Here is an 11,136-nt window from a genome sequence, read left to right on the forward strand (position 1 = left end):
ATCCCCCCTGCTGAGTTAAATATAGGCCATGTGCTGAAACCGTACCCCTCTGGTCCCCCTGCTGCTGGTGGCGACACTAAACAGGGCTTCATGCACACACACATCTACCTCCTAGCAGTACTGGCACTATGCAGAAGTAATAAACTAGGTGTAATAAGGTGTCAAACCACAGAACACAAACTTATCAGCAAAGGAGCTGCCAGAAGAGGCTGCAGAGAACACTTAAACAAAAGGTGCAGTTATCCATCATTTTTTTAAGACCTATGAATCACAAGCACCTATAGGCCGAACATCCTAAATGATGTCAGGGTTCCTGATAATGGTGGAGAATCTGCAGGAGTTTGGGGAAACAAATCGACACGTGACCTCAAACTTCTCTTCTTCGTGTTGTGATGGGATAACACCAGTAGAGAAGCCAAATCAGACCAGAGGCGTAAAGTGTGTGAGTGTGTGTGTCTGTCTGTCTGTCTTTTTCAGCTCAAGATCTAAAAGAGAAATTTGGCATCTCCCTGGGACCCAAACTTATGATCTAGAATGAGGGAATCACAGAAATCCCAATAAACATTACATCAGTCAGAGAGCAGAGAAAGGGGGGTTAAACAAAACCGCACACGGCAACTCAGCTGAACAGGCTGGCATAGCAAAAAAAAGAATGCTCTTCTATTTTAATTGGGAAACTTAATTCACATATCACTGCATTGTTTCGCACTTTACTTGCTGATTGGCGACCCATTCCGGGTCCTGAGCCTAACTTTGCAAAAGACTGCTGTAATGTTTTGGGCCTACATCTCTACGGTTGAGGTGTTATCGGAGTGACAAAATCTGTCCAGAGACAGACATATAAACACCTGGAAGTGTTTGGGTTTGATCATATCTAAGGATGGTATCCATTCTTATGGTCAATGTCTGTTCCAGGTCAAGTACAGTATATACTGTATAGTTCCTGTGGATTAGATGTTTGATCTTAATTTTTAACGGCGATCAAACATTTACTACTACTAAATATTGTTTGATGGGAAACAAGTGTTTACATCCCATACCCCTTATTAAATTCCCTTCAAACATAAATTAAGCATGCCACTGAACTCTAAACTAATATTCTGCAGGCCACATATCAGAGTATGAATGACAGCTGCAAAAACAAAAGAAAAAAAAAAGAAGAAGCCAATATACCATTTAATATGATCTTGGAATTTCTATGAGCATACTCGATAATTCAGAGGGCTTCACACAGAGGTAAAAAATAAAAAGTAAAAGCATTCATACATCTTCAGAGATTTAATTGTTTAAATAAACATTTAAAAGTCTGTAATATACAAAATGTACAAAAAGAGAAGAGGCAAAACACAAGCCAAACAAAAACAACAAAACAGAAAATCACACTGAAGTTTAAATTCTTCAAATGACTTATGCATTAAGTGAACACAACAATTAGTGAATAACCAGTTTTTGTCCAAAATAAATCAAGTAGACGCTGAACTAAAATAACACAGCGCAGACCTAACACCAGTCTAGGGGAAAAAATAAAACACATCCGGCACAATGATAAAAGGAGTGACAATAACCAGAGTCTGACCTCTTCACAGTCCTCTAATGATCCCCTCAGAGTCATTTAAATTGTGACACACAAACACCACGTCTTAACAAGCTCAGTTGTCAGAGGAGCTTAGAAATGGTGATAATGCAGCTGTAGAAAAAAGTGGCTATGGTGTTTAAACCCACAATAGCTTTGACCTAGAAAAATAGAAAAACGGCTTTGATGTTACAAGTTGGATATATACTGTATAGTACCGTATATATACACATAAACTGTACATATGTGACAGAAGCAAATTATTGGCATTTTCTTAAAAAGTGTTTAGCATGGCTCTAGCAATGTGCATATAACTAAAACTGAGATCAGAGGAGATGAATGCTGCTGAGACTGGTCCAACCTTAAAACGAGGATTTGTATATTGGGAAAGAGGGCCTTGGAGCAGCAATAACCATGTCTCACAATAACACTGGCCATTATTATCCTGCTTCAGCGCGGGGTCTCTCTGTCACCAGTTTACATGACAGGATTATGATTTCAGAGCCCACTGGTGTCACTCTACAAGCATAGTTTTTTTTAAATATTATTATCAGTCTGCAAAGCATTGGAAGGTTGAGTGCAGTTTTGTTTTTCAATGCAGTTTTTTTCAATATGTACTGCTACAGGATTTACAGTATTTGACCAATACCAAGGCGGCCAGAGCATTCAGAGTCCCGGAATCTTTCTGGCTGTCGGCTGCGGAGGCAGCAGGGCTCCTGACGGTCTCTCTTTGTTTCCGGGGTCTGTCTTGAGTTAGAAGACTCACCATCCGACCGTCTAATTAGAGGAACCCCTTATTTCCTGGACGACTCCTTGTTAATGATGGCTCTGAATGGGAGGATCGAGTTCAGGTCCTTTCTGTCCTGTAGTATCCGATATGACTGCGCGGACACAGAGACGAGCAGGAGGATTATGACTAACGCACAGTGGCTCGGTGGAGGAAAAGACAATATGAAAGGAGCACTGATATCAGGACTGACATGTACCTCAGCAAATGTAGCTTTAATGGCATCGAACTTGATCCCCTCATGGACTGCTCTGGCAACGTTATTTTTTTCGAATGGCTCTGAAACACAAGGAGTTGCATTAACTCACTGGATAAGAAGCACTACAGAGGACACTTCCTACATTGATACTCCAGTCACTGTCATGTTATGTCCACTGAAATGTTTACCTTCCACACAAATGTATTTGTTTCTCCACTCTTTACAATTGTTCTTGGGCAAAGCTTTGGCCTCTCGAACAGAGATCACCTGTTTATCCCACCTGAAAGACACAGGAAAAACAAACAAAAGCAAGAGAATTATTTAGTGCTTATTAGACACATTAGACAAATAAACACAAGGCCCATGCCAGTGACTTTGCAAACGATGCACACTAAGAACCACAAGGGACGTTTTTTTCAGGTAGATTTAGTTTAATTCAGCGCAGAATGAGAACAGACAATAAGAACATATAACAAACTTATTTTTGTCAAAGCTACAAGATTGTCATGTGATAAGCACAGCACTTAATGTTCACTGTGATACATTCAGTCTCACCAGTTAAATTTGATAGTTTAATGATATGAGTTGTTTGAAACAAATGGCCATTCGGAAGACTATGACAGCTTTTTTATTATTATATATACACCGACATGTTAATAATATAATACTAACTATCCAGGCTATATTGATCTGTTAAGGGGTAGGAATAGATACGTTTTTACTTCCTCCTACCCCCTTTCGAGAATGTGGAAAGTGTGTCAGTTTTTTGCTTTTGCTTTATTCATTTATCTATTACTACTATTATAACTTTATTTTCATTGCTTACACGTTCGAAATAAAGACATTAATCAATCAATCAATCAAGTTAAGAAAAATGCGCTCATCACTGTAAAAACTTTTGAAAATGTTAACAGTATCGTAAAGCACATGCAATTTGACGAAGGCACGCAAATGCAAAGTGTGTTTGTAGCTGCGTTCAAGATCTGATCAAGATTGGCACATATCTGTGGCATGGCACAGTGACACACATACTGCAAACACAGGGATCACGGTATGTCATGTTAGTGCTGTGTAAGGCCAGAGGTCCCACCTGCTCCTGCCCCTCACCCAGAAACATGAAACGGGAGGGGGGGGGGGGGGGTGAGGAATGGGAGCAAGAAAAATAAGGAGGCAAAAGAACCAGCGCTTCACTCAGTAATGTGATGTCCTTGTATATACCTGAAGTCTCTGGCGTAGTATTTGATAAAGCCCAGAAGAAGCTCTCCCAGAGATGACTGGTTTCTTGAGATGTAGGGGGGGATGTGTTTGGGTGCCTCTGGAACCATGTCAATGTCCAAGAATGCATTAAAACACTCCTGAAAACAAAAACAATCAAGGTACAGCCCAAAGGGACAAAGGCTTAAAACTGAGCATTTTCAGACAGATTCTTTGTGATGGATGAAGCAAAGTGAAAGCTGAAATGTTTTTTTTAAGGAGAGAGGATTAAGAATGGAAAGACTTGTAAGCAACAAGGCCATAAATGTTTTTGATATCCTCCAATTTGCCTGTTTAAGTTTGCATCACTTGCAATTAACCTTGGGATTCCTATACCTTCTCCTAAGTCAAATGCAAGCACTTTTCAAGCAATTCAATGTGTATTTTAAAGCTTTTCCAGCACATTACAGCTGTGGTAAGTACTTTCAGCATGTACACTATACTGATTAGTGCAATCTTTTATCACAATAAATTACAAATTTTGGTAATTTAGTTCCAATACTGAGTTAGTTATTGTGCTATGAATAACCAAAATGATGGTTCCTGTCCTCATTCTACAGAAGGAGACAAATCAAAGTCTATGTTTCAAAAGGTGTCAACTTTCTGTAAGTAAAAACAAAAAATCCTATATACTTTGCAAACACCACATTCAAATTAAAATGTTTTCAAAAGGAGAAAAAAATGTTTTCCAGCACCCTGACAACCCTGTGACTTTGACGATCAAATAAAACACAGCCAAACTGATTTACTGCAAAAAAGAGGCACTTACTGGGTAGTCCCTCTGTAGAGAGGGAAGGACAGGTTCTTTAAGAGCTGGAAAACAACACATTCAAGATGAGGTTCAAAATAAGTCAAAAGGGATTTTTTAAAATAGTGTCTGTGTGTGATTGTACTGACTCTGGAGGTAGTGCAGCACCATCAGCACAAGTGTGTAGCTGCTTAACGTCCCTTTGCTGGCATCGTTGATCTGATTGTGCCGTGCCCATTTCTTGACCACAAGGATCATGGGTCTTATCCTGAGATCAGCTGAGAGAGACAGACCAACAAGCAGGTCAAAACTTTTTCCTCTCAAAGTAACAAATGGTGCTGAATTATTGACCGTCTCACCCACCACAGGCATAACTCCTCAGAAGGAATGTGTTTCTGATGCCCACTGTGTTGTTGATATTCAGATCAAACTCCAGATCACTAGGAGTAGTAAAATAATCATATAAACACTTCTTTCTGACTTGGATTGTGTTAAAAAAAAACAAAAAAAAAAAACAGGCTTAAACGGCTGTTTTGCTCCTACCTGTTTTTCTCCTTGAACTTGAGGATCGGCACTTTGGCCCTAATCAGCTGAGTCCTCTCCACATATGCTATGAATCAAAACAAACATGTGAGATTTATGGTTGTTTTAGTTTCATTTCCTTAAACTTGAAACTCTCTCACCGCTGTGTGAATAGCTCCACCTGGTGGAAACTGTAAACGCAAACTACTACAAGAATCCACCATTGATCCACTGTTTTTTTTTATTTTTATTTTGTTTAGTAAAACTAGTTGGTTATATGGAGAAAAAGCTAAGTAAAATGTGAGTATGCAAAATAGACCATGTAAGCAAGTAGTTATACTGGCCAATAAATTAAAAGATTGTATATATATTCTTTTTTAAAGTGGTTATTATTACTCACACAGTGACTTGAACAACCTCTGGAGGACAGAGAGTGCATGAATAGGATCATGTCTTTTCTGAAAAAACAAACAAACAGAAAAACATGCAGGTGTTTAAGAGCAAGTAGGGATCATATGATTTTAGATTTTGGATGACAGTCAGAGTCATGGTTACTCACATTTTCCTTGAGGACCAGACACAGGTCAGCATCACTGCTCCGGCAGCCCAATCCGCTCATAGAAGATCCAGTCATGTAAAGCCGTGCCGCTGTGAGATACACACTTAGTGAATGGGGGTCACAACGGAGGGTCAGAGCGGACTGTGACTGTGCATTTCATACACACCTGCATAGACACTCTGTATATCTTTCTGCAGCCGAGTTCGGCAGGTCTCCTTCCGGGCCAAATCGGAAACTTGCTGCTGACATGCCTCAAAGAGCTCCACCATCTGGGCACTTAACTGAGGACAAAAACACATGCACACTGACTAAACCAGCCATAACTTGCACCCCTGGTCAGACTTGAGGCCATTTGAATATACAGTACCCTGTCATTAGCGTAGGCTTGCCGGCTGTTGCAACTGTCTGGGACAGGGTGGATTTGGCCGCATGACGGGCTGGGATAAATGCCTTTGAAACCCAGGGATCTTGATGATCCTGCCATCGCTTGGGCAGGATGACAAGGGGCAGGGTCCCGTCTTAAAGGGGAGCCTATGGATGGGTGGGATGGGGACTCAAAGCACTGGCGCTTCAAAACCTGGGGGCTGCATTCATCATTCCGCCTTCTGGAAGAATCATAATGATATGGAAACACTTGACACGATATGTTGAAGGCAAATGTTCATAACATGGAGGTGAGTTAAAAGAAGCAGAAGAATGAATATATGGTTAAATGACATACTTGCGCCCATTGGTCATAGTTGGTATGTGAGGAGGAGGGACTCGAAGAGGGGCTGGAGATAGAGGTATGGGCTTCCATTCATATGTAGGCATCCTCTCTAGTCTGGGAACATAGAAGCTACCAAACCAGACATACACATGTTACTTTATGGGACAGAAATGTGCACAAGTAAACATTTGTGTGAAAAAACTTTGTGTTGCAGCAGAGTTTATGTTGTTTATATAGTTGCCTTGGAGATGTTTGGTTCTGTTGTTAGTGGCAGGTTGTTTAATTTCTGTACCCTTTTTGTAATTGCTTCACGTTTTCCACTCTATGTGCCTCACATTTTAGCAGGAGCCCCCTGAAAGTCTGATCAGAGTGGTACGCCTCACGTTTTGATCTGTTCTTATCGGGGCCTAATAATGCTTGTTGCTGTGTTCATAGCTTTCGTTTTTGTTTACAGTAGGTCATTTTGTGTAATTGTCTGAGTTTTGTCCTCTTTTGTGGTTTTGCAAAGGCTACTCTACAGAAAATGAATTTACTGTTGCTGGTTTGGACATCACGGCTCTGAAGCATAATGTTGTTTCTCAGGGGTATAAGTTAATATGTTGGTGGAATGATTTCATTCAGTAGCCTAAACATGTTTTTTTATTCAGTGGTACTAGCGTATAATGTAATCAACTGTCGCTGCCCCTTAAAAAAAAAAGTAACCCAGATGACCAGCTAAAACACCCAGATCAGTTTGAAAAACAAGCCTCATCTGTGCCATGCTTGGGTTGAATCACAGCCAAGAGAAATAGCGGAATAAATTGTGAATGGATATGAATTCTGGATACAGGCCAATTTACTATCATGTGCGTCCAGAAAAGCTGCTGACCCTACCACATACAGAGAAATGGCCTAGTGTTAAACACAACTGTTTCATGCCTATAAATAGCCTATAATTACAAGGTGTATCTGCTGCAGAAACGACCAGAGACACCAGAATTGAAATATGTGAAGTTGCCATAAATAACAATGCTGATTTTCAGTAACGTAGTTTATCAAATGTTTTTAGAAGAGGTGAGAATGAATGAACGAACTGCCTAATGGAGCGACAATCTTTAAAATCCATGATTTCACAGGTCAAATGCAGACTTAAAGCCTTAGAGAAGTGGTGTGTTTCAGGCGAAAGGAGAAATCTCACTCCCCTTGCAATGGCTCAGAGGAAAGCAGAAGGAGAATATACACATACAAACATACATCTGAGACAAGAAAAAGACAGGCGCGTAAGAACTGGACACCGGGCAATGGACTGTACAGTCAATAACCTTCTTACATTGTAGATGTCACAATTGGTGAAACATGTTGCAATATATCAGGCAACAAAATAGATAAGGCCACAATAATCAGTGCTCATGCATCGTCCTCGTCACACAAGGCCTAAAACTTTGAATCTTGTTCACAATCATTTGTATCCCACGTCAAACAGAATCACATATTATCACCCAACCTTGGAGAGGCAAAAACAATGTTGTCTTCATCTTATCTTAACCTTGAGACACCCAGAGCCTCCTCACATACTGCATGATAAGAGTGATGGACTCGGAGACGTCTTAAAAATACCAAACTGTGCATGCAGAGAGCACAGGAACAAAAAGTGAAAGTAAAAAAATAATTTCATGATAATTACAAGTGAAATGTTTGTGGCTGCAGGAGTCAATACTTAAAATGTTGTAGGAATCTTATTTGCTGGATTAATGACTTTAGAACTAAATGTTACCAATCCAGTTGACATTGGTATAGCTGTCTCTTAAGTTGCACTGATGTATTGATGGCACATGATGTTATATACTATGCATTGTGCTTTTCTATGTTTTGTCCTCTCCAAATTTGAATGGGTTTCTTCCTTGGTCGATGCTACACCCTCCCACCAAGTTTAATAAAAAATAGAACCAGAAGATTATTCCTAATCCTAAAGAGGAGGTAAAACTTTTTCTACCACAAACGTTTGCATTTATTTTACTGATGCTGCTAATGCCTTGCACAACACTGCAAGTTGGTTTCTTACCTGTTGGCACCAATCGGGCGTTGGTGGCTGTAATCGTAGAACCGGGGCACAACGGGTGGCGGGTACGGGCCGTGATGGGGGGCAGACCTGCCCCTCGGTTCAGCGCCGCGGGGAAACATGCTGCGGTTCTTCACAGAGCTCCAGCATCCAGATGTTCTTCAAGAAAGCCAACAGCGCGATAACACAACTGGTGGTGTATGTGTGGGTGATCCTGTTTATCACCTGTACTGAACTAATCACCTGACAGGAGTGGCATTTCCATGAAAACCGAAACTTACTAGTGACGTTAGCTCAGATGCTAACTCAATTCAACCATCGGTAACGACAGGATATTATCACTAAATAAAACCAGTTTCTCCGTATATTTATGTTGAGAGTGTGTCTACATATAATGTGTCGCTAAATGTAGACAACGTTTACTCAAAAAACGGAACTCTATGACACTTACCAAATCGCATTTCACATGTAAACAAAAGTGATGGTTTCCTGAGTGAAGACTTCCGCATTGATACCATGACGTCATGGAACTCGATTTAAAGGGGACGTGTCCACGCTGGTTAAAGGGAAAATCCACCCAAGAGCAACTATACTCTAGCCTATCAATTATATTATATCAGGGTTCTTCAACGTTTTTTAGGCCAAAGACCCTTTAGCTGAAAGAGAGACAAAGCAGGGACCCCCTACTACAAATGTTGTATTAAATTGAGTTGCATATTAAATTGGGCCTAACAGCCAAGGAGGCCTAAAGCTTATACGCATAGCTTTTTATGGTGCATACAATACTAAGATATTAAAATGATCCTTATTAACATATTCATATATTTATACATCATATGTTAATGTTAATGCACTATCATGCATGTTGTTCTTACCTGTTGTGACTTAATACTGCTAAATGCAGTCATTACTCCACTATATCTATACATGAAAAATAGTTGGTTGTTACTATCATAATGTTCTGAAATCGTTTCATTCCTTTAAAATTTTAAAGGAATGTCCAAATGAGTATGATTTGGATGTTAAGCTTAGAGCTGTGAAACAGATAAGCCCACTTACCAGTAAAATCACCATGGCTGCACTCAAGATGTTCATTACCCTTTGTCTGCAGAGCAGCTTCAGAATTTATCTCTGGATGACATCTTCCAAAATGTATCTACATTCTCTCTCTATCTTCTGTTTTGATTTAAAGAAGACTGTCTGCTTTGTTGAAGGACTGAATTGTTCAAATCCACACATTTAAACAGATCTTTCCAATGTTGTAAACTATTTCAGGGTGGGGTTCCCTTCAAAAGTCCACTATGGTACATCAATGATTAGATATTGAGTGATGAGAAAACACAGACTCACAGTAATTGCTGGCTCTAAATCTATGGACAAAATGCATGGACTGACATTGTAAGGGTATATTTATTTTATTTTATTTTATTGTTTTGTTTGTATTATAAGTTGCAGCTGTGTGATGTGACCCACTGTGCCAGTCACTCCATTCATTCATTATGGAGCAACTCATAGGCTACCTGAGCTCCTGGATCACATGAGTCTCCTGATTAGCCTTGTAGCCTTGGGTTATTATAGATACATGACTAACTTAAGCCATGATATATGAACATTTTTAAATTGTCTTTTGCCCTCCTTAAAATAGTTATTCCCTCCCAGCCCCAAGGTTCAGAATTAGATGTGACCCCAAATAACTTTTTCTCATGACTTGAATAGAACCACATCTCACTGAGACAGACAAGAGAATATGAAGGATATAAAATGTTAAGATGATAAGAAAAATGCTGTACAAGTCATATATTATAATGTATATATTAACAAGAGTGCCCGATCCAGTCATTTTATAGCAAAATGCAGAATAAATTAGATTTGACCTTTGTCTGCAGGCTGCCAAAGACAATTGATTTATTGGCAGACAATAGCCCAAATAACTCATGGAGCATGAACTGGGTTATTATCTGGGTTGTTTATTGTTAAATTGTGTTTTATTAAAGGGAGCAGTGACCTGTTCACTGGGACCAATATCCAACAACAATAATAATGTTGCCGCTTGTAGACTCAGAAAACTTAGGGAGGGAAATTGCACATTACAGAACTGGAATTACATTTTTCTTTGAGCATTTGGTGAGTAGGTCACTTCCCAATAAACTTGTAAAACAATAAAGCATCAAATGGCTTCAGTCCTTTGAGCACCGACTGACGTCACTGCGGAGGACGGTGTCGTGACGTAGGCAGTTCAATACTGACAGTGATCTGAGGAGGAGGGAAGCGGATGCGCCAGCCAGATGTGGAGCGGGTTTTTTTTTTTTTTTTGGGGGGGTTTACACACATATAGGGATCTGTGGATAGCCTGATCAATAAAGCAATACATAGCGCTACAGCGTGAAAACTGCAGACTATTTTTGAATCAATGCAAACCACACCAGCATTGATAAGGATCGAGTGCCGGCATTTGTCACGTGGATCAGTAGAAAAAAGGCATTTAATCGATGTTGCATAAGCCGAAGATACTGTAGGTTTAGTCCCAGAGCCGCATCAGAAATCGGCTTTATTATAGAGATGCACTGGTAATACTGAGTGTGAGGACTATAGCTGTGACATAGCTGTATCTGTGCGAGAGAGTGGGGGTGTAGCCTGTGAGCCTATGGCAATGAGAGAGAGAGAGGGAGAGAGAGAGAGAGAGAGAGAGAGAGAGAGAGAGAGACGCGGGTGGACAGTGTGAATGCTGTGTGTTATCTAGTGGCTAA

General features: G+C 40.1%; 1 protein-coding gene across 1 annotated transcript; it reads right to left on the minus strand.

Moving 5' to 3' along the window:
• Positions 1-1,262: 1,262 nt before the first annotated feature.
• On the minus strand, positions 1,263-8,890 carry tent2 (terminal nucleotidyltransferase 2). The gene is made up of 15 exons (XM_083912260.1): positions 8,841-8,890; positions 8,393-8,548; positions 6,364-6,480; positions 6,010-6,247; positions 5,809-5,923; positions 5,643-5,731; positions 5,484-5,541; positions 5,105-5,171; positions 4,925-5,001; positions 4,711-4,839; positions 4,583-4,626; positions 3,778-3,914; positions 2,748-2,839; positions 2,560-2,639; positions 1,263-2,454 (listed from the first exon to the last, which is right to left on the minus strand). The coding sequence occupies exons 2-15, from the start codon at positions 8,509-8,511 to the stop codon at positions 2,368-2,370; spliced, it is 1,449 nt and encodes a 482-aa protein (XP_083768386.1). The 5' UTR covers positions 8,512-8,548; positions 8,841-8,890; the 3' UTR covers positions 1,263-2,367.
• Positions 8,891-11,136: the final 2,246 nt, after the last annotated feature.

The sequence above is a fragment of the Echiichthys vipera genome (assembly GCF_963691815.1).
Source record: "Echiichthys vipera genome assembly, chromosome: 4".
In the NCBI taxonomy this organism is placed as follows: domain Eukaryota; kingdom Metazoa; phylum Chordata; class Actinopteri; order Perciformes; family Trachinidae; genus Echiichthys; species Echiichthys vipera.

Excerpts from the sequence above, each read along its gene's own strand:
- tent2 (XM_083912260.1), bottom strand. The coding sequence starts at position 8,511 with ATGTTTCCCCGCGGCGCTGAACCGAGGGGCAGGTCTGCCCCCCATCAC. Across the intron at positions 4,840-4,924 it reads TCTGAGGAGTTATGCCTGTG|CTGATCTCAGGATAAGACCC; the intron begins GTGGGTGAGACG and ends TGTCTCTCTCAG. Across the intron at positions 2,640-2,747 it reads CAAATACATTTGTGTGGAAG|AGCCATTCGAAAAAAATAAC; the intron begins GTAAACATTTCA and ends CTTGTGTTTCAG.